The sequence below is a fragment of the Carassius gibelio genome, chromosome B10 (assembly GCF_023724105.1).
Source record: "Carassius gibelio isolate Cgi1373 ecotype wild population from Czech Republic chromosome B10, carGib1.2-hapl.c, whole genome shotgun sequence".
NCBI classification, from domain to species: domain Eukaryota; kingdom Metazoa; phylum Chordata; class Actinopteri; order Cypriniformes; family Cyprinidae; genus Carassius; species Carassius gibelio.
The window spans coordinates 8,194,100-8,218,573 of NC_068405.1; the positions used below are offsets into that span (position 1 = coordinate 8,194,100).

The 24,474-nt window shown below is 38.1% G+C and overlaps 1 protein-coding gene across 1 annotated transcript in view; it reads right to left on the reverse strand.

Annotated features, from left to right (window-relative positions):
• Positions 1 to 2,361: 2,361 nt before the first annotated feature.
• Positions 2,362 to 24,474, reverse strand: part of LOC127966628 (SH2 domain-containing protein 3C) — a 44,552-nt gene continuing 22,439 nt past the window's right edge. The window contains exons 4-12 of the mRNA XM_052567756.1: positions 15,786 to 15,914; positions 13,528 to 13,955; positions 12,092 to 12,216; positions 10,211 to 10,701; positions 8,407 to 8,522; positions 7,988 to 8,159; positions 7,291 to 7,402; positions 6,036 to 6,242; positions 2,362 to 5,207 (exon numbers count right to left, since the gene is read on the reverse strand). Of these exons, the coding sequence (XP_052423716.1) occupies positions 5,032 to 5,207; positions 6,036 to 6,242; positions 7,291 to 7,402; positions 7,988 to 8,159; positions 8,407 to 8,522; positions 10,211 to 10,701; positions 12,092 to 12,216; positions 13,528 to 13,955; positions 15,786 to 15,914 (1,956 nt within the window). The 3' untranslated portion in view covers positions 2,362 to 5,031. The remainder of the gene's footprint in view (positions 5,208 to 6,035; positions 6,243 to 7,290; positions 7,403 to 7,987; positions 8,160 to 8,406; positions 8,523 to 10,210; positions 10,702 to 12,091; positions 12,217 to 13,527; positions 13,956 to 15,785; positions 15,915 to 24,474) is intronic.

The following is a 24,474-nucleotide window of genomic DNA, read 5'->3' on the forward strand; positions in this document are numbered from 1 at the left end:
GTGGACCTTTCTCTGACTGACACAGCTGTGCGGGGGACATCACACACACACACACACACACACACACACACACACACATTGAGAGATTGCATCATGGCTTCGCTGCGGCCCCCTCCACAGCCACCATCTTGTCTTGGTGAAGTCACTTTAGGCTGACGCACTCACAACTCAAAGACAGCACGCATGCTCTGTCGCAGTGCATTCACAACTACACACACACACACACACACACACACACACACACACACACAAAGCAAAGTGTGTATTTCATCTTTATAGTTGGATGGATTTTGATGAATATATGCAAGTTTTATGAATGGAAACACCACTTAAAGGGCCAGATAATCCTAGTTCTGCAAGAATGGCAAAAAAAAAAAAAAAAAAATCAGCAAGAAGCCATAATTATGTTAAGTAATAATAGTACTAAACGTGTGTCTGCAACAAACATATTCGAATGTGTGGTAGAGAGTAGGGTCAAGTGCAGCGAGATGAAAATGCTGACGTCACTCCGTCTCACTGGAGCGCGAGCTCGACGCTGCTGCCACCTTGTGCTCATATTGTAGAATTACACTGTTTAAATTCTGTTTGAGTTCCTAAAGCAGGAAGTGTACAACCCTAATATATACTGATAAAAAAAATCATTTTATTGTTTATTGAAGATATTATTGTTTATAACAGTAATTTCTTAGTCTAAACCTAAAGTAATCTTGTCAAACTATATATATATATATATATATATATATATATATATATATATATATATATATATATATATATATATATATATATATATCATTTGAAAGCTTAAAGACTCTGGTTTTCTTTTTCTGTGAATAGATTATTATTATTATTATTATTATTATTATTATTATTTTTATATTCAATACATATTTAACACAGCAACTGTAATTTTTTAATTTCAGGCAAAAGGCTACGCATCTGACATTTATTTTGAAATATCGATGCACATGTAAAATTATGAAAAAAATGGTAACCCTCTGTTAATTTTCAAAGATAGTATCCTGGAAAAAAAGATCTAAAGTGTCTGTATCAGTGAATATACAAGCAGGGTTCCTGCATGTTTGTTAGAATATGATGCCCACTTCATAAATATTGTAAAAAGTATGAGAATATATATATATATACTACACTATAGATGGAAATGGGGTGTCCATGGTCACTAATGGAGCTAGTCGACTAATTAAAGGGGCCATCAAAATAAAATGTAACCATATAAACCATTGCATTTTATTTAGTTTTTTCAGTTGGAGTATTAAACTCACAAAAATTAACTAACATTAGCTCCACAGAAACACTCATATAACACTCAACATCTAACCACTCACGAGCTGTAGTAAGAAACTGTGCAGATCTTAAACAATGTCAAGATATGATACAGTCCATTATACTGTACATGAAGTAGATTTAATATGGTGTTCGTTGTGTGTTATAAATAATCATACTCTTAAACTTATAAATGCGTAAGTATTATGATGTATTATAATTGTTGTTATGATTCTTCATGAGTTGATATAATTTTTATAATGCATTATGCATTCATTATAATGCTTTAAGAATACCCTTATAATGTATTATAAATACGGGCTTCATAGAAAGTGTTACCGAAAAGTTTGTTATTGCGCCAAACAAACTCATAGGCCTATACTGAAAGGTAATTTTTTTTAAATGATACCTCAAATACCTCAAACAGTGTTGGCAAGGTTCCTTTGGAAACTTAATAGATTACAGATTACAAGTTACCCTGTGCAAAATTTAATAAGTAGCATAACTATTTCAGTTACTTTTTTAATGTAACTGATTACATTTGATTACTTTTCAGATTACAGGTTGTAGCCTAAAGCTTTCAGTGACAGTGTGAATTGATGGAATTGCAGCACATTCATACAAAAGCATGAGTATAGCATTGCTTTAATAAACAGCCTTTTATTATTCAACATATCCTAGCTTTTTGTAGAAAATATTCAGATCGTAAACCTTTTCATTAGTAGCTGTAATTTAATTGCACACAATTTTTCTCTCAGTAACTGGACTCCAGTTACATTCATCTTGTAAATAATTACGTAACACCATTACAAGTGACTGGTTACTCTACACATCTAGTAAAATATATATTTTTATGTCAAATATTAATGTTTACATTGTTGCATTTTATGCTTTTCTAAAAAAAAATTTTTTTTTGTGATTTCATTTTAGAAGTTTTTTTTTTTTATTATTAATTTGTGTTCTGAAGATGAACAAAGGTCTTACGGGTTTGGAATGACACAAGGGTGAGGAATTAAAGACAGAATGATCATTTTCTACTTCTTTGTATAATATTTAGAGCCAAAAAGCACAAAAACACAAGCTTACTGTATTTTATTTTCTGAAAAAAGAGTGCAAAACATATGACATACCAGTATGTACAGCACATAATAAGAGGATGCAATCACGTGACCTCGTCCACCTCGTATATCATCAACCGTTTAGGGATAGCTATTTACAAAACAAAATAGTCACACATTGACCTTTACAGTAGAGAAACCAAATACAAGTTACAGTCCTAGACCAGCAGGCCTCATTAAAAAAAGTTCCAAAAGGTTCAAAACTTACTTCCATTCATTCTTTTTTAGCTTACTAAACTCTGCTGGCTAAAAGTGAAATTGCATATGATCCACTTTTCATCCCATAATGCTCCCCTATCTGTGACAAACAGCATCGTCTACTTTCAGATGTGCCTTTATTAAAATACCTGAAAAAATACCTTCAGAAAATTCCCTGGAAATATGCATCGATAGACTGGGTGTGAAGTATAGCAGCCTGCATATGATACACAATAGATCGCGTTAGAACCAGATACCTACAACCTTTCTCTTTATGGTACCCAGAAATAAGGGTAGAACGTTTACACTGTTGATAGAGGTATATGTATGTGACTTTGGGTTTTGTTTGGCTAAATCTACCAGGATATGAAACAGTATTGGACTATTTCAATTAAATAGACATTTTGCTATTATTAGCTGAACTCTTCTAAACTTTGTTTTTCCATGAAAATGGGAATGGTACTCATACAAAAGTGACAGCCAAGACGTCAAAGTGTTGCTTTGCAGCTTCTGGGGTGCTGCTATGGTGTTTTGGGTGGTTGATGGCTACTTACTGGCCTTAATCAAGAGATTTATTACCCACCAAAGTTAAAAATGCATGTATGAGACCTTAGAAATGTAGCCCACCCTCCTTAACAGATTTGTACTGCATGAGGTATACATCATATCTGTTTGACAAACGGATGATTTATGCATTAAAATAGAGAGTTTTAGTGAAACTCCTAATCTTAAATATGATCAATATGCATATGCATAAACCACTTACACGATGATCCTCTCTATATTAGTCTGTAACGTATTGCCATAATATTACTTTGAATGTTCGAATGAAAAATCAAATGTCTTTGTTGACTTGCGATATATGATCTGGAAAGGACATATATGGGTCTCTTAAATAATTTAATTCAAACTGTCATTCTTTGTGATTCAGTCTCATTGAGAATTTACGTATCAGCTAAACCTCATTGCCATGGCCATACTGACAAGCATGGTCTGTCACGAAAGATATTAAAGTGGTCATATTATGATTTTCATTTTAAAGTCCAAATGATGCTAATTTAGTTGTTCATGTCAGTTTCCACCCTCTTTCTGATGTTGGAAGTAAACCGTCTGTTTTTGTGCTGCTGTGCCTTTAAGACTTCATGCAAATGCCCTCATTGCACGTGAAATGAGAAACACATGAGCTGTGGGGGTTGCTAATATAGTTTGCGCTGTCCCATGTAACTTCTCCATAAAACAATTTGCGCTGAAAATGAACTTGTTTCCAACACTGGGATCCTTTCGAGGAATCCGCAGAGCAGTAGGTGCTACACACAGCCCAAAACAGCACAAAATGTGGTGGATTTCACCACTTTTACAATTTTACTCTTATCGTGAGTTCTTCTGGGTTTTAGGAGAATGACTGCACACCCAATATGTGATGTTGATGTGTGAAGTGGGTAGTTATATGTTAATGAGCTTGTTCTGCCAGGTTTCAATAAGTGCATTTTCGTTTTTACTCTGGATTTTTAAATTCTGATAGTTAAATAATAAACTCTGTAATGACAAAAAAAGGAAAGTCTCATTCCTAATGATATGACCCATTCAGACAAAAATAAAAAACCCAGAATGACAGAAAGAGAGGAAAGAAAACAGCATGTCCTCTATCTTACACTTCTTCTCTAACACATACAGACACCAAAGCGCTCTGAGAAGCGCTGCTGTCAGACCCGGAGAGAGTGTGAATGTGAGCATCTGTTACAAACTCATTAAAAATGAAGGCCCAATTCCTCACAGTAACTTTCGACTCCATTTCTATCGATAAAGCCATGACCACACCGAAAAAACAACAACACAGAAGTGAACCAAAAAAAAAAAAAGCATAAAAGCATAAAAATAAGACTCTTTATCCAGCAGACATCTGTTTGAATTCATGGTTTGGCAACTTACATTCAGACATTTGAAAGGTGAGTGTGTGTTCAGTCTATTCCAGCAATAAATTGTGACCATGTAACGTCAATGCAGTCTCATCTCCAGTAAAGAGATGCGTCACCTCTGCAAGACATCTTTGCTTTGCCGACATAAAAGCTATTGGAAACTAAATTATGGATTCACATAAAACAGGATTCAGACCCATTAGGGTTCAAGTCAACTTGCACTTCATCCCATTCTCTCTTTTTGAAAAGGAAGTGCCCTTGGTCACCACTGAAAAAGGGATTTTGGCTTTAGATTTTGATTTCATTCCATTGCTGCAGTTCACGACTGTGTTCTTTAGGGGGTGCTATCATGCTCGCATAAAGCTTGTCCCCTTTTGTGCCTTGTTTTGCGAAGTGAGTCCATCAATGCTCTCAATTTCCGCCTTGCAGCTCCCCTCCATGAAAAAGCATGGTCTGGTCCAGGAGTATGAGTGACAAGAAGGTCAGGGATCATACCATTTTTGGGTGCAGGGGTGCTATAATTCACTGTGTCGCACAGAAGGTTCTAGCTTGTGGGACAGAGCGGTGAGGACCTTGTCAAACTTCTCATAGCGCTCGGCCTGGTTTCCTTCAGAGCCACGACTGCCCCATAAAAGCCTCATCTGAAACTCTGTACAGAAGATTTCCAGCACCTCCTTCCGCTCCTGGAAATCTGTGTGGAGACAGATTGTGAACATCACATAAAGTGTGTGAAAATAGGACTAGTTCGCTGCAAATGATGTGCCAGAATGTTATATTGTCATTTAAACACGCCCCACATGTCTATGTCACTGTGTGGGAAGCACTGTTTCCTGTGAGAGTAGTCTATGCTGGTGCCTGTTTCTATAAAGTTGGGCAGTTCCAACTTTGGACAGTCTGGCACTTCTGACTCACAGACTGCATGTACGTTTTCATATTTAAAGGATTTGCCACTGATGATACAAACGCAAGTTTTGAACAGTGTAGAGTAGCGCTTGTTGTTTGTTGTTTCTCCGATCACAAATGTAGACATGGTTTAATGTTTACGCAGTGCGATACGCAACGCAATGCGTAAAAAGACATAAAAAGTCATTATAATCAGTAATTACTGTATGTCCCCACTGGATGCAACAGATGCTTTGTTTATAATGGGTTTTACTGGTTTTGTCTTGTTGCGCCAGGAGACAGCATCATAGTATGGTGAGGGGCGTAACATTTTTGTCACATGCTTGAGGCATCCGGCCAATCTCAATGCACTGGATAGCTGGCCAATCAGAGCACACCTCGCTTTTCAGAACAATTAGCTTTGTAAAAATCAATGCGTTTCAGAAGGCGGGGAATAGAGGAGAAACAATAATGTACAGTATGTGGAAAATAATGTTTTTTTTTTTAATCTTAAACTGCATAAACACATTTCATTATACCAAATATACTAAATAATGTTATTTTTAGCAACGTCATATGACCCCTTTTAATGATTATGTGTAAATGCTTGGATTTGATATTTTTGTTAATAGTTTACCCTGTAGTTTGCTCTCAGCATTGGTGCGATACAGTCCTCCGTGGTGAGCGATGGTTCGTGCTGCTTCCAGGTGACTCATGACCACGTCCACTCCTGACTCCACGCTCTCCCAGGACTCCAGCGCCTCTCCGGCCGCCACACCACGCTCCAGCAGCGACAACACCGGCACCACGGGAGGGAAAGAGGTGTTCGACAGCACACAGGTCTCTGGAAGATTCACACATAGTTAAAAATAAATACCTCCTGACCTGCATACAGAAATTAAACTTCATTACTTATTTACTACAATCATAATATTACTTACTTACTAATATATCACTTATATTTATTTTATAAAATATTATCAGAGGTTATTTAAAATAAATAATTTACTTGGACATGAACTCAAATACAGTAATATTAATAAATAAAACAATAAATCTAGTAAATTCCATAAATTGTAATGAACATTAATCCCATTAATATTAACAATTAATGGTTGACCAATTTAGATTTCTTCGATGTTGATTTCGATATCATAGAAAGCAGTAAAGCAAATATCATATATAAAAATACACAGTGCATTATTCGTCATAATTTAATTCAAATAACATGCAGAATTGCTGAAATTAAATTTGAAATTATTTTAAATATTTTAAAATGTACACACACACACACACAAAAAAAATCAATGTTTCAAATATAATTAAAATCTGTAAAATAAAGAGATTTATGCTTTAGCAACATTTGATTCTGTAATCCTATTGCATTTGTTTTGCACACTGGGAATCAATACAAATTCAAGTTTATTTGTATGGTGCTTTTTATGATACAAATCATTGCAAAGAAATTTTACAGAAAATTACATTTCTACAATATTTAGTAGTAGCTTATCATATTTTCTCAAATATAGACCAAATAACGCAAATTTTACAAGCAGAACAATGACATATGAAATGAATATGACATAACAGTAAACTGGATGTAACAGTATAGTTTGAAATCATGGAATTGCTGCTGCTCTTCTAACTATCAAAATAAAAGTCCTTCCCTTGTCAAAAGGGAAACAAACAAACAAACAAAAAATATCGGCCAATACAGATAAATTAAAAGTGCCAAATATTGGCCTTTGGAGATACATTGGTTATCACTATTAAGATAAACACTCATTTCAACTCACATTGTTGGTGTAAATCTTTATCAATAATTAGGAGCTGGTAAAGTCACTAATAATAATAATCTTCTGTAGGAGATTCTTCAGAGCACTCTGTCCTACCTTTCCCATCATTCATAGCCTTCAGGAATGGCTTGAGTTTCTTCTCATAGAGGATTGCACCTTCTGTGTGTCTCTGTCGCAGTGTGATCCATGTCTGCTCGAGCCGTGAGATCTAATATCACAGAATAGAAATAAATATATAACATTAATGTGTTCAGAATAACTTCATAGCTGTGTGTTTCCTGGAAATAACTGCAACCTTACAACATTCATCACATGCTGCAAACGACGAATAATGCATCTCAATAGTACTTACATTTTTTTTATATACATTTCATATTTAGTTTTAGTTAGTTACCCAAAAATAAAAAATGACCCCTGATTTCCTCACCCTCAAGCCCAGTGCATAGGATACGACTTTCTTCTTTTAGAAGAACACAGTTGGAGTTATATATGCCAAGCTTTATAATGGCAGTAAATGGGTGTCAAGATTTTGAAGCCCTAAAAAGTGCATCCGTCCATCATAAAAAGTGCTCCACACTTCCATTATAAAGCTTAGAAGAACCAGGACTTTACTCTGATTATATTTGTCTGAAAGAAGAAAGTCATATACACCTAAGATGGCTCAAGGGTGAGTGACTCATGGGGTAATTTTCAGTTTTGGGCAAACTATCGCTTTAAGGAGAGCGTTAAGCTTTAACACTTCACATGAATGTCATGAATGACACCTCATATGCTGTCGGGTGTGTGTTCTCACCTGCGGCAGCTCCAGCGCTCTCATGACCGCAGCGAAGCCGAACATGTTGCCCATGTTGCTCTTGAGTTCAGCAGCCAGCTGGATGGTTTTATGCAGGAGGGCGGCTCTCTCCTCTGTGCTGCCCGTACATCCCAACAAATCCACCGCCATCATTATAGACATGGTGTAAAACCTGTAGAACAAGAGACAGAGCTGAGCACTCAAATACATTCAACACAGCTTTTGAAAGACATTTCTTCTGCTGTCACATGACCCTTCAGAAACCATTCCAATATGTGGGTGTTCACCTAGAAATGCCAGTCTGTTAATCAGTGGCCGACAGAATTAAACATCACTGGCTGGTGATTCCTTCAGAGCAGCTGAAGTCTGTGGTGTGTGCTGATGTTGTTGTGTGTGTATGAGTGCATGTGTTTCCTCACCTCTCCAGCAGATCCAGTCTCAGCTGGTGTCCATGTGGAAGAGTCAGCAGCTCCAGCCCCGAGCTCACTCCCATCATCCTCTGCATCTCCTTGGAAACGCCCAGTATCCTAGCAACCTGCAGATGGCCACACAGACACAAGAGCAGTATATTTAACCCCGCCCCTTTATTCCCATCCTAATATATTCACAGTCAGAGCAGAAGACACTCGTCACATGATGAATGTGGTAAACAGCAGTGTGGAAAGGGTTAATTAACCCTGAAGGTGTAGATGTTATGGGAGCGCGAGCAGAAGAGAGGTTTGGGGTGCTGTCCAGACTTTATCAGTCAGCTTCACACGTGTTTTACATAATGTCGTCTGCTCTCACTGATCAGAAAACAGAATCAAGAGCATGAGAGCCAATCAGATGTCGTTCTGTCTGTCTGCTGTGGTTTTACCAGTCATTTTGGGAGTGTTTGGAAATGTAAATGCATATGGGAAATGATAATGTTGTCCTGGGTCCCTCCAACAATTCATGTAAGAATCATTTATTTGATAATAAAGAATGATTTGTGATATCAGTCAGGCATCAAGAAGTAAACTGGTAAGTTGTGTGGTTACCCAAAAATCATTTATACACCCTCAAGTTGTTCCAAACCTGAATTAGTTTATTTCTTTGTGGAACACAAAAGAAGATATTTCAAAAAATGTTGACGGTAGCCATTGACTTCCATAGTATATTTTCAATAATACTGAAGTAAATGGCTACCGTTGACTGTTTGGATACCCACATTCTTCAAAATATCTTCTTTTATGTTCAACAGAAGAAATAAAGTCAGAAAGGTTTGGAACAACTTGAGGGTGAGCGGATGATGACAGAATTGTTGTTTTTGGGGCTAGTCACGACAGAGCAGATATATATATGGGCTTTAAGTTGAAATCAAAATCTGGCCCAAAACAAAGACCATGACCAGACCTGAAAAACTAAACTAAAAACTTTTATTAAATATAAAATATATTATAATTTTATATAATTAAAAGTAATGTATGTATTTATTGTTTTATTTGTATTATTTTTATTTTGTATTATTAATTTTAAATATGAACCTGAATAAAAACCTAATCTAACTAAACTTAACTAAAAGTCTCTTTATATTAAAAACCGAACCTGGGCAATATATGTATAAATATAAAAAAAAAAAAAAACACAATGGTTGTGTTTTTTGACCTAGTTATACAATTGTGAAAAAAACAACTAAAAGAAAAATGTCTAAACAAATTGCTTAAATATTTATCAGCAAGAAACTATAAATTAATAGAAACAATTTTTTTCTCAATTATCAAAAAACAAAAAAAAAACATTTATATTAGATGTAAAAAATTGTGCTGTATGTTCATGGGACAAAATTCCAATTTAAATGTAGGAACTAAAAAGAAAAAGAAAAAGAAAAACAGAAATCTGACCCTAACTTGAACCTTTTTAAAATTACAATTTTATTAGCAACATTTCAATAAATTGACCTTCTTTACTCTTACATAACCCTAAAAAAGGTTTGTTGACCGACTTGTTTTATTATGAACACTTAACAATACTCTGTGCTTTGTACATAATTCCTGAGAATCAGTGAATCAACACACTGAAGATGGCCAAGAGCCAAAACATGTTATAATGTTTTATTTCCGGCCAAAATTCAATAAATATATTTCTTGAGTGCAAATTTTTTATTTATAGTTAAAGATGTATTTTTCATCACCTGATTAACTCGGTAACTATATAACTATAAATATAGCCAGTGTCAGTTTGTTATTTAGTTGTATTCTTTACCGTGCAGTCTGCCTTGGTGATGTGCTTGGCTGCTGTTTTGGGATCCACCTCCGCCAGCAGCTCCTTCACCCTCTTCAACACGCTCATCTCCAGAGGTTTATTCTCGGCTGGCAGAAGAGTGGACTGGTATTTCCCAGGCTGGAAGGAGGAGCTGGTCTCCACCAGGGGGAGCATGAAGCCCTCCATCCCATCTGGGGCTCCAGAGCCCGGGCTTTGGCCCTCCTCCACCCTCAGCCTCTCTACGTAGCTCTTGCAGGGAGGAATGGAGGCTTGACCGGGTCTCACCTCACAATAACTGCCACCCTGCTCTGAACTCTCGGATGGGTAACCGTGGGCAGGCGTGGAGTGGGTGCTGGGGGCCGCGTCTGAGCAGGGAAGGTTGTTATTGGAGGAGGATGGCGAGAGATGGGGATCACTGGAGCGTCGCATCACCGGAGAAGGCGGGATCACGGCGAGGACACGCCCTCCTGAGCCATGTCTGTGGCGGGAGACTGGAGAAACAAACAAAATAACAGATTTCACTGCACAGCTCTCTGAAATGCTTGATTCTGATTGGTCGGTTGCAACATTCCAAGTTCATTTCAACCAGTGTGAATAGCAATGCTGTATAATGACCGCTCCGCCTGATTCTGGCTTTTCTCATGTCTTTCATATCACAGACATGCTCTCTCCGTTTCATTCAAACGCAGCTAGTGTCATCATGGCCCTCAGTAACTGACTGCATTTAAAATGAAACTGGAGGACTTCAGGATTAAAGGGGCATTCATACAGAATAAATAGTTTTGGTGTTTTGTGCCTTTATTTAGGAAGGACAGTAGGTCAATAGGAAGCAAAGTGGGTGAGAGAGAGGGGGGTGGGACCAGGAAAGGTAAAGCAAAAACTCGAACTCGGGACGCCAGAAGCGAACGATGCTCCATTGTCAGTGCACTGCCCACGATGCCATCAGCACCAACCAGACTGCATGTTTGAGTTTAAAAATGCTGGGTAGTGAAATGAAAAAAGACCATTTACACAGTGCATGATTTTCTATGTAAACATCCTCTAGATTGACTACATGTTTGCCCTTATTTCTTGAATCTTTTGCAGCATCTCGGCACATGACACGGCATACTATATATGCGACACTCAAGTTAAAAGTTCAACATTTATATAAATTGTCTATAGACCTTGCATTTTTCTGTTTCATTTGCATTTTGCGTTTAAAAACATAAGAGATGGGGCAGTGAAATGCAACGTTTAGACATGTTTTTTTAATAGCATTTAGTTTAATAACTTTTCCTTAGTTTTGTGTGAATGACACCCAATAGTAAGCCCATGGTTATGTAAACTTCTAGATTGATATGTTTAACCATTTTGTTTGTGTCTTGCGGCTTTTGCAGCGTCTTGTGCTGCACACAACGTAAAAAAAAAAAAAAAATAGTGCTCAAGCTGAAATAAGATTAACTTAAAAAAAAGACTTGTGTTTATCCCCATTCCACTGCCTGCAACTAAGGTTTTTCAAAGCATTCAATTTGAATAAAAACTAATGGATTATAAAATAATAAACAGTAAGATTTAAAAAGTTCCTTTTCAATTCAATATTTCATGTCCCTGTTATTTTTTAAGTGCCGAACATCTGTGTAATATGTGTATCAAGTCCCATAAATGCCAGTCTTGTTTGAATTTGTTTGCTCATCTTGGCTTAAAGCTTTTTTTGTGGACGCTTTGCGTTTAATGAGCTAATAACGTATTTCAAATCAAATCAGCAGTTCACACGTCAAGGTCCTCATCAACCATCTGGATGTATATTATTCTTTACATTATGGGTTAACTAACACTTAAAAGGTGCTATCAGTGGGTTAAAATATTCAGATGTATGCATGAGAGTGTGTGTGGACTCACTGGAGCTGTAGGCAGGTGACAGAGGTGTTTCCCCCACAGGGGACAGCGGGCAGCGGTACTCTTGGATCTGATCCATGCTCATGGCGCAGTTCCTCATGGCATCCTTATGGTGCACTGTGGAAGGGCTGGAAAGGAAAAAACATGCTATTAAATCCTTCATTCTTTATGTCAAAACACATTTTACATGTCAAAACGATCAGCATTTGCAGCTTCTAATTTTGGTGAACAATTCATAAGCCACATCTACAAGCTTTGTGAAGAACACATTTAGTGCTATTGTGCTGCTAGAGACGGCATGCACAGAAGCAGGTGAAGGGTTTCCATGTGGCCATATCTGTTTGGGAAACAGAAGTGAGTGGGAGGGGTTCTGTGCCAGCTGTGAACAAACACACACATAAACATACACACACACACACACCAGCTGCTGCCCTCCGCTGGTTTCACCTCTGGCTCGACTGTCTGAGGCTCATCTGGCTCTGTAGACTGTGTCACACTAATAATACAAGACATCCAAGACATGAGCACATCACTTCTGCATCTTTGGCACATGTGTATATGAGCTATTAATAAGCCTGATCTCAGACCTGAGACACCTGAACCTGTTCAAGATTAGGATATATATCCAATACATATACAGAACAAAACATAATGAATTGAAACATAATTGAATATAATTAGAAAACAGAAAAAAAAAAAAAAAAAACATTTTAATATCTTTAAGTCTTTTATTGAAAGTGAAAGTGTCTCTGAACCATCTTAAATTCTGGTGGTCTCTAAAAAACCAAATGAATTTGATAATCAAAGAACAAATCTTGACATGGGGCACACTAAAACTAAATGAATATGGTTAAGAAACCAAAAGAAAACAAAAACAAACTGAATAATGCTATTTTGAGACTTTAGTATTTTTTAATTCACTAAAACAATTTAACTCCTGGTGATCACTAAAAACACTAAATGAATATGGTTAAAAAACAAACAAACATCAAGAACAAAACAACAAAACAGAATGTTATTTTAAAACTGAACCAATTTATCCCCAGATGGTTACCATAAACACTACATGCATATGGTAACAAAACAAAACAAAACATTTTAATATCTTACTTTGAGTCACAGCTCAATTGAATTAAACACTAAAGAAATATGATTAGAACACCAAAACAAACCAAAAACAAAACTATTTTGAGACTCTTAACCAATCCCGATGATCACTAAAAACATTAACGTGGTTACAAAGCAGAACAACAAAAACAAACAACTAAGCAAAACCAAACAAAACAAACTAATATTTGGAGACTCTGAACCCATTTAACCACAGATGGTCACTAAAAAACTAAATGTGTATGATAACAAAACAAAAAAAACAAAAAAAGGGGCTGTATGAGTTTGCTACATTATTACATAAGATGATGGTAATAATGATGAAGGTCTACCTGTGAGGAATAATTTTTTCTGTGGTCAGTCCATCCGTCATAGTAACGCTTCGTCTCTTGATGTGCGCCCCCCTCGGGGTCGAAGGTGAATGTGCAGATCCCGGTCTCCCACCGGCCAAAGCAAACGTGGCCTCCAGGTACCTCAGAGGCAGCGTGCGGTTGACGGGACACAGCAGCTGAGCTCCGGTGCGTGGGCACACGGGTCGTCCCGTGCCAGCGTGGTGCCTGACCAGCGTGGGGACAGAGTCGAAGCTCTCATGCTCCAGCATGTACTGGATTTTGGTTTGCCCGCTTTTGACCAGGACTTTACTGATCCGAGAGTGGATGACTTCCTGCTGCCAGCGACACGTGAGGACATAGTCACCCACGGTCGACAGGGAGTCCCGTACGAGGAAGTCTCCGCTACGCAGAACCAAAGTTTCTGAAGCCTGTGTTGACACAAAAGAAAAGGGATTATTAAAGGAAATGTTACAAGCTGGACTCAAACCCAAATTTCTAACATGCACCCCAGCTCAACATGACACCGTTTTTTTTTTACTTTATTTTTAAATAAACACATTTTAAATGTAAATAAATAAATTAAAATGACATTTTGTGACATTTGTGTAAACATTTTTACATCACCGTGAATCAATAGAATATCTTGTGTATTTTACACAAGTTTTAAAAGCTAGTGCTACATTTGTGCTGCATGCCTCTGTTCCAGCAGATGGCGCAACAGTACATTTGGTGAGGTCAGAAGTGAGCATGGGGGCGTATCGCCATGGCGACTAGCTATATTTTTTTAATAGAGAGGGCTGGAGTTTCTCTTTACTCCAGCTTGAGCAAGAATACATTATGCTAATGCCCAGATGGCTGCTCTCATAGTAGAGACAGTGTGGGCTGTGGTTTGACACCTCTATGGTGCAAAAAGGACACAAACACTGTCTCTCTTTTATATCTAACCTAAACGAACATGCACAAAACAAGCAAATATATAATACCTTAAACCAGACAACACTCGAAAACTGCTAACAAAGTTTGTATTGAACAACTTCTCCAGTTGCACACTTGTTTTTATATCATGGCGTGGACTTCTCTTCAAAGGTGAGGCGTGTGTTCCTTTTGAAGTTGAAATACTTTCATCCATTACTGCCTAATATGCAGAGATAACTAAGTGTTGTGTTGGCAGTTTCCCGAAGGGTGAAACACTGGCACTTGCTATTGCTTTGTTTGTTTGAGAGAACAGTTTGGGATTTTGTTAAGGCATAGCCATGGATGGCAGACAATCCTTTCGCTGAACATATGATGCATATTGCACACAAACACCTGCCTGGAATCAATAGTTCAGATTTGATTGTCTAGCTTTACATAACTTCCAAGATTAAGGACACATGAGTTTTCAGTGGTCTTCCTAAACCATAAAAAGGTACCGGGATGATACAACAAGCACTTTTAAGGATGAAATAAATCAATTACCATCAAATCTTTAAAAGTTATTTAGAGTTTTTTTGAAGCTCCCAGTAGCAAATAAACTACATTCTCAAAAATAATGATTCTTTAATAGCAGTGATGTTTCCATGAAGAACCCTTGACATCAGCTGAACCTTTCTTTTGTACATAAGGTTCTGTAAAGTTCTTTAAATTATTAAAATGTTCCTTACACTTGCACAAAATGGTTATTTTAAGAACTGTTCACCGAAAGGTCCTGTCAGTTCTTCTGGGGTTCTATAGTACCACTGCGAAAACAGTAATTTAAACTATAAATTCACAAGAAATAAAGTCAGAATGGTGAGACAAACTCACAATTCAAAGGTTTTATGTCAGAATTGCTGGACATAAACTCGCAGTTACAACAAATAATGTAAGAATTGTGAGATATAAACTCGCAAATTTGAGTTATAATGTCCAATTCAGAGGAAAAAAACGACTGAGTATCTTCTTACAATTGCAAATGTATATCTCCCAATTCTGAATTTATAGCATGCAATTGTGACTTTATCTAATGCAATTATTAGAAAAAAGGTGAGAAAATTTTCTGTGATAAAAAGTCGCAAGTGGCTTTTTTATTTTTACTCAGTGGCAGAAACAAGCTTCCATAATTTTTGTACACTGGTTCATTATTGTGGTATAACCAATTTGACACAAATCCACCTCCAAATCCAAAAGGAACTTTTACATCAGTTGCTTTTTGTCTAAGGGTCCAGAATAGGTTGCAAAGTGGACCAAACCCTATTCCGTTTCTTCCGAATTCTGGTTGTCTTGCCCCACAAACGCACCTCTCGTGGAATATGGCCATGGTACCAGCCGTGGCTCCGCAGGTCACTGCTACTGAGTTTGAGCTCCTCCTCCAGCTCCTTCCTGAGCTTCTCCGGGGGCGACTCCAGCAGGTACTTCTCCTTGGAGAACTGAAGTAAAAAAACACAAAACCAGCACATAAGTCACACTGCCCTACTTCATGAACACAAGTATATGACACAGCAAACTACTGATCACTCTTGAGAAAGAAAAAAAACATTCTTGAACAACAATTGTAAGGTTTATTGCCTCGCTTATCAAACTGACATATCAATCCATATGAGAAATTAAAAAGTAATCTGAGTCACGTAGAGCTTCACTGCACATAGTTCTTCTTTATAATTAATCTAATGTCCAACCCTGTTGCTAAAAACCAATAAAAGAATACAAATACACATTGCAGAACGAGACTTCCTTGTCTCACCCAAAGAACCGTCCCAAGTGTGTCCATTTAGACAAAGGAACTCTGTGTCCAGCAGAAATAATGTGTAATCTATGAGCGTGATAGTTGAAGGCGAAGGTCTCGACCCTCGGTGACACAGGAAAACTAGTCCAAACAACGGCTGCATTGTAATGAAGTCAATAAAAAGACAACAGACAAAGCTTAGGGCAGTAACAGGGCTCAAAGTCGGTGAATATGGGAGATGAGGGATCAATTTTGCAGCTCTTGGTCACTCTAATGGTCTCTTCCTCTCTCTGTCTGAGGTAAATCGATTAAACATCTGCTTCTTTTACCTCTTCGACTGTCTTTTACACAGGGGAACAGGAAAAGATTCTAGATTTCAGCAATCCCGTGTCATTTAACTGGTTGTGTGTATGTGCGTGAAGTGTAGAAAGATAGCGAGGCAAGGTCAAGTGTAGGGAGTTATTGCTTTCGTCTCTGCCTCCAGGGGCCGAATCCACCACCTGGGCCTAACCAGACCGCTCCGTAATCTCATACTGGAGTCTGTAATTGTCTTTTGCTGCTTGAAGATGGCCACAAGGTACAATATTCTGGTCTCATATATTCTCGTTTTTGGACTATGAGGAAAACTCAAAGTGTGAGCGATAACAGGGCTAGGCTGATATGAGTACTTCATACTGACTTATGAGAGGTACTTCCCACAGGAGATGGGTGACCCTTTTTCAATTTGTTTTTTAAATTCTCTCCAACCGTGACAAGAAAAAGATGAGACAAAATGAGAAGAGATGATGAAAAAAGACAAGTTGAAGGTGGGACAAAGCAAGGCAAGAAATTATGCAAAATCTAGATGAACTGAGACAAGCAAAGATAAGATGAGACAAGAGCAAGACAAAACGATGCAAAGAGGTGAATTGAGGTAAGAAAGGAGAGAAGAGACAAGATGAGACATGTCAAGAAAAGACAGGACGAAAAGAGGGGAGATGAGGCAAATACTAAACAAAAACTGGCAAGAGAAGATGCAAATCTTTAGACAAGAAGAGATCATAGAAGACAACATGAAATGAAGTGATTCGATAAGAGCAAAGCAAAACAAGGCAATACAAGATGAGACAAGATGAGGAGAGATGAGACTTAGGCGAGACAAAATTAAGACAAAGCAAGGTGAGAAAAGATGCAAAAACTGTATGAATTGAGACAGGAAAAGATAAGATGAGACAGGACGACGAAGTGAAATGAGATGAGACAAAAGCGAGACTAGACGAGGCAAGAAAAGTTGAAAACGAGATGCAAAGATGAGGAGAATCGAGACAAGAGAAGAACAGATGAGGCTAAATTAGTGGATGAGACAAAATGAGAAAGAAAGAGAAGAGAAGAGAAGAGAAGAGAAGAGAAGAGAAGAGAAGAGAAGAGAAGAGAAGAGATTAAGAAATTATATAAGCAAAGACGAGACCTGGTAAGACAAGAAAAAAGATGAGGAGATGTGAGTTGAGATACAATGAGAGCAAAATAAAGTAAGACATTGTGACAAACTAAAAGAAGAGATGAGACGAGATGAAATCAGAAGAGATGAGGAAGGTGTGCTGAATTAGTCTTAGCAAGCATGCGTTGTCATTTCTGCAGAGATTCACTTATTACAGAGCCTGAAGAAAGACTGAATGAGATCAAGCTGCGTTCTGCTTTCAAACACTGATGTCTGAAGACGCCAGAGAGACACCTGGGCTGTTTCACGTCCCCTTGCCCCACTTAGAGCTGCTCCTGGAGGGCTAAGATGTCTTTCTCACTGCCCTCTTTCTTCCACAGAGAAACCACTTCTGGCAGTTTAATGAGGCACGGGCTGGGGGAAATGACCTGACCAAATGCGCAAACACACACACACACACACAAACACACATATGTAACCTCTACAGAGACACAGGGACGAAAAAAAAAAAAAATCAAGATCCAGAGGAGATAGAAGGAGAGATGGAAAGGGGGTGATAGGACCTATGCTGCTCAAACCCCAACCACCCCCCCCCCCCCCAGCACTGAAGCTCTGGTTGTCATGGAAACCTCCTATTGTGTGATTCGGCCTGGTGCTTTCATGTGTCTCATGCACCACACACACACACACACACACACACACACACCCTTCAAGCATTTTACAAAGCAAGAGAGCAATGCATTGTGAAAAACAATTACACTTTCTGGAACATGATGTAGCACCAGCAGCAGACACTGACGGTAAAAGTTGTGGGATATAAAATCAACATCTCTCACAGAGTTTAGTCCAGTCTACATGTTATGCTGTTGGATACCTGAATGTCAATCCAATCAGATATGCTTTCCAGAGGTCAAATAAACCAGAAAACATGGGTTTGGAAAATCAGATACAACCTTCAACAGAACAGTCTCCTAATAGTAGAATTTGGACCCCAAACAGTTCCATACAAATCATTTCACATGGATTCATATTTTCATAAGCATAAGTATTTGTGTTCACAATTTTAATATAAAGTATAAAGAGTATTTACCCATTAGAAAAGACTACTTAAGACAACAGGTGCACACTTTCACATTTAACTATGTATACTAGACTAAGCAGACTTGTAGACTACTTTGTCTAGGACTTATTATTTCATATTTTTTACAAAGCACTTTTGCTGCCAACTTGGAAATGTACAATAATGCACACTGCTCATTTAATTTAATAGGTATTTAAGCCATATTTGCAAAGAAGGAAATATAGAGAATGAACCTCCTAAAACTTTAATTGAATGCCTCCGACCTACAATCTAAGAAACAAAGCAGACAATGATCAGGAACTCATGCTCCTGCTGTCATGCCAACCTTGTCTAAAATTTCCAAGCATAAGTATTCAAAGTTCATTGTAGTACTTGGTCTCATATTTTGGTCTCTTGTTGCATCTTGTAGGACATATTTGCCGAAAAACCCTTGGGTAAATTCATGCACAAACACCAACCCATTCAGAGGTGCTTATCTTCAAACCCCCATGGCTTGTCATGAATAACATCCAGCATGATTCATCACCCAATTTCACTCATCACCCCCATTCTCTTCTTCCACCAATCATGGCATTTCATTTAACCGAAACCTAATTCCATTTCCACCAATTAGAAGAGCTTTTGCAATCACTCAGATCGCATGTGATTGAGTGCAGCTGCTCCTCTGGGTGAAAGGAAAAGCATAGACGCAAAAAAACATTCACAGGTCAGCGCCTGTCATTGAGTCTGCTCTCTGGGGTAGAGCTAATCCAGTCGGCCCTACTGAGCACTGACCCAATGCAGTGAGAGATCACAGAACAGCTGGTGTCAAAATCACCTGCCACACTGATGTGAAATATGATTTAGACCCTGAAACATACTTTACACTAATGTTCAAAAGTATACGTGAATGCTAATTCCAACCTCTTGCAAGCAATTGGTTCACTTGTACGTACTTAATGCATGCTCTTGGATAACTGTGGTAGAAACAAACCTCCATACTCAAGGGGGCGATAAATGTAACTTTAAATGTAAATGTAACTTTAAGGCCTAATACCAATTCTATTTTATACCCCTTCCCCCTTCCCCTAACCCTCCGCCTACCCCTTCCCCTTGTCCCTTGAAACAAAGTGTCAAGGGGTAGGGGAGAAAATATTCCCCAAGGATTGGGACACCACTACCACGACGTCACACGCCATCATTCGTCGTCTAGCTCTTACATATACTGGTGTGCTGGTGTGCATTTGAGCCTTTAATTATCGTTCTGTATTAATGAGCTGCTTACTGACACACACACACACATATCGGAAATCGCGCAGCTCATACATCCAGGAGAAAATAAACTTGTCAACGCTGCCCCACAAATTTTATTAAATACAGTTTAAATACTGAATCGCTACATTATATTTTCCAGCGACGAGAGGATACAATCGCTGTTTTTAAGTAAACTCACTCTAAAAAGGTAAACGTAAAGGTAAATGTTTTTCTATGCCTGAGAGGAGAGCAATTACATAAGCTCTACCATTTTCTTTACCATAGGCTGTCACCAGGGGCGCTGCACAAGATCCCAGGCCCTATGCATAGGCAGATTTTATCCAGTTCTTGGTTAAAGACATGACTTTAATTTTAAAGACATTTTTGTGTTGGGTTGCTATTTGATGTTCAATTTAAAGTCTTTGTCCTCAAGTACAACCATTGGTGTAGAGCAGGGATAGGCAACTCCGGTCCTGGAGGGTCACTATCCTGCAGAGTTTAGCTTCAGCCCTCATAAAAACTCACCTGCCTGTATCTATCGAGTAATCCTGAAAACACTGATTGCCTTGTTCAGGTGTGTTTAATTAGGGTTGGAGCTAAACTCTGCAGCATAGTGGCCCTCCAGGACCGGAGTTGCCTATCCCTGGTGTAGAGTATGTTTCAAACCTTTGTGTGACATTTTGGATTACAAACATTTTTTACTTTGAGTCATTTATATTTGAGGTTTGAGCTCTGTCCATCTACAGACACATACAATAAATTCACCCAGTCCTATGACCCTTACCTACGGTTGACCCAGGGATCCCAATTTTAAGAAGTTGTCCATCTGTTGCCCATTCGGTGTTGCTGTCCCTTTATCCCAACTTAAGCCAACTTAATGCCCCTATCATGTCCTTATCTCCCAGAAAACCATCTTTGCATTATCCCTTCATCTATCCATGCTGTCTTGCACCAACCAAATCTCCATTAAATCCCCATATCTGTCATCGCTGACCTATATCCCAACATATTAGATCTTAAAACGAATTCTGTTTCCTAGATTTTCTCTCTCAGTCTGTCTCTGTTTCAAACACACACCCACACACGCTCTCTGGTGTTTAACACACACATATGCAGGTCAGATGAGGCACTAGAGATCATACCAACAGTACTAAGCTGATGATGTGCATATTTTAGAGATGTATATTGATAACCATGTTTACATGAACATACAGATCCACATACAGATCATTTTAATTTTATTTATTTTTTATTTCAGATCAGCTCCTTTGGACAGTAAGATGACCTTAATTTCTTAAAAAAACATTAAAGGATGATAATTCTCGTTTTCATGACACCATTTTCAACTAAAAACAGGAATTTTTTAATGCATTTTAGACGTTTTTTAGGGCCTGGCAATGCAAATGTTTAAAAACAGGTTTCACAGTGCAAGTTTTTGAAAACAATACTGTAATCGTCTCCAAGTAAACTACAAAAAAATTAATTTGTGAAAACGGTGATGTCATGCACACGCAAATTAATTGTTTATTCTATAAGTGTGTGTATTTGTGCACAAGTGTAATCTTTCTTGACAAAGTTACATCGCCAACTACTGGCCTGCCATGCATAATAAGCATTTTTAAAGTCATTTTCATTGATCCATGTGAACAGGGATAATGTACACTGTGTATCCTCACACAAAGATTCTCTCATATGACAAAGTTTCATAATCATATGGTGTCCTCTTGAACCACAGAAAACTAAAGACGTTAAGAGAATTTTGAATCTACTTTTTTCCATAAATTTGTCACTGATTTATGGAACATAAGCACCCTAAGCACTATAAAAACATTCCATATGAATGTTTTTCAAATCTTCTGAAGCCAAATTTAATTGAACATTTTCCATCTGTCACAGTTCTCAAATTCGTATCGAATGGCAAAATGCTGCAGCAGATTTCATACCCATATACTAGTAGTGTAGACTGCTTTTTAGCTACTTTTTTTTTGCTTTTTGGAGCATGAACGTATAAATCACCATCTATTTTCCCTCATCGCTTTCAGAAAGGTACAAAAGCTGTCACTTGGGCAGTGCATACCTTAAAGGTGCTTATTAGTACCTAAATTATATATATTTGTACCCTTTGAGGTTCTGCCCCACTGACAGCTTTTGTACCTTTTTTAGGACAGTATATGGACAAGACCAAGCTTTGTGTTCAGAAAGATGACAATAGAAGGAGTCACTGTATATAAACATAGTGTGAAGGTAAGACAGTTTGGTAACACTTTAGAATAGGTAACACCTATTAGCTGCTTATTAGCATAAATATTACTAGAATATTAGCCATTTATTAGTGCTAATTAAGAACATAATAATGCCTTTATCTACTTGACCTTATTCTACATCCCCAATCTTAGCCAATGCCTAAACCTAACAACTACCTTACTAACTATTAATAAGCAGCAAATTAAGACTTTATTGAGAGAAATGTTGTAGTTAACAAGTGTTATCTATTCTAAAGTGTTACAGACAGTTTTTATCTCCATATTTCAAGTGTCTGGCTCACTGTGCCGTGAGGAACAGCAGCGCAGGGTTTGTGCTCAGACTACATGGCCAGTGAATTGGGAACATTTTATTAATTTAGTATGCATGGAATGATGTGTATTCGATCGTGGTCTGATTCGTAAGCTCAGTGTGATATCAGACCCCATGAAACAACATTTTGTTTCTGATCTAAGACAGTTTGGTTGTGTGTTAAGCCATTTTTCTTTCTCATGTATGATATACATCCTTTTGATACTGTCTTTAAGCATGGGTTAAAATTGTTTTAAACCTCAGGCTGAAACCCTGTTTTAACTGGAATGAACAAGATACCGTGTTATTTATTTAAAACAGCCAGAGCGGACTTACATGATGACATTTTCACAGATGAACAAGCAGTTATTATACAGGTGATGTTGTGTCAGTTTGTCATGAGCTGTATTCGTTCAGTCAATGTTACTGACCTCCCGAGTATGCAAATCAGAACGTTAACTCGAGGTTTACAAATGTACAATGTGACATTTTAAACCTCTTGTATAATTTCAGCAGGCTTGGCATCAGGCCTCAGTCTCTCTATCCTCCCCCTTTTCTTCTGTCTTTTCACTGCACTCGTTTCTCCCTCTTGTGCTTTGCAGAAAATTTAGGTGCAACGACTCTTGACTGTGAAGTCTGTAGTCTTGAAACCGACTGTACGGCTGCCATCTGCTTCGCCAGAGGGTCTATGTAAAGTCATCATGAAATAAAAAATGACTGCGGTGGAATTACGGTACACTGAATGTATTTATATGGTATTCCAAGGTACTTTTTCTATGGGACAAGCGAGTCTCTTTCAGAACTTCAAAGACTTGCTGGAGTCTTCAGTTATGTTTCATTGAATTATTAACATTGCCTTTCCCTAATATTTTATAAGATGAATGAAAATAAACACAAATGAAACAACTACAGTACGAGTACAGAGCTGTAAATTTACGCAGATAGCATAGCTCAGATCAATAAACCATTAAAGAATTAACACACACACACACACACAAATCTGAATAAAGATGTGATCTCTAGGGCCTACTTATTACTTTTTTTAAGTAACTGGTAAAGTAACCATTAAAAAAAATAAAAAAAAGTAACGTAAATTGCTTTGTTTTCTCGTTTATTCACTGACAGCTCTCCTATTCCCATGTTGAGAGACATGAACAGAGGCATTTCCTTCAACCGGAAGATTATTCATTTCTCTTTTGGTGTGAAAGGGCCTTTAAAGTTGCTAAAAATATAACTTTTTTTTGTTTTGTTATATGCTAACCCAGTCAGGGTGACAAAAAGTACAGCAAAAGTAATGTAATGCATTACTTTCCACAAAGAGTAACTAAGTAACACAATATTGTTATGCATTACTTTTAAAAGTAACTTTTCCTTGTGCTTTACTACTCAATAGGGATGGGCATACACCTGCAATCCACTTCAAATAATTAGCATCAGAAGTCTGAAGAGTGCAGCACGACCTCAGCTCACCACAGAGCAGGAATTAGGTCATCTCAAAGCCTCCCTGCACTTCCTGTTATTGGCAACCCTCTTGGCCTATTAAAAATAAAGGAGCGCTCTTTTGCATTTTGATAGAGCCAGTCCCACATTAAAACACTCGCGCACACACTGACTCCTGTCAAACACCATCAGTCAGCTGCGTGCCACAGGGGGCATTTTTTGTTTTGCTGTGCTGTGGGGTCTGTGTGTGTGTGTGTGTGTTTGTGTGTGTGTGTGTGTGTGTGTGTGTGTGTAAAAGGGCCGACGTCTCATGTGCCAAGACTGTGACCTCAACACTCGGAGAGCAAACACCTGATCGTGGTGTTGTCATAGAAATGCCTCCTGGTCCCTCTGATGGGACGTCTCAAGGGCAGTGAGATGCGTCTTTGGGAAATGAGGGGGAAATTCTGGGTGGGTGCATATGGATGACACCCCATCAGCCAGCTGATCTGTCTGCAACGTTAGGCCAGTGATCTGCTGTTGTGGCGTGTACTGACATAC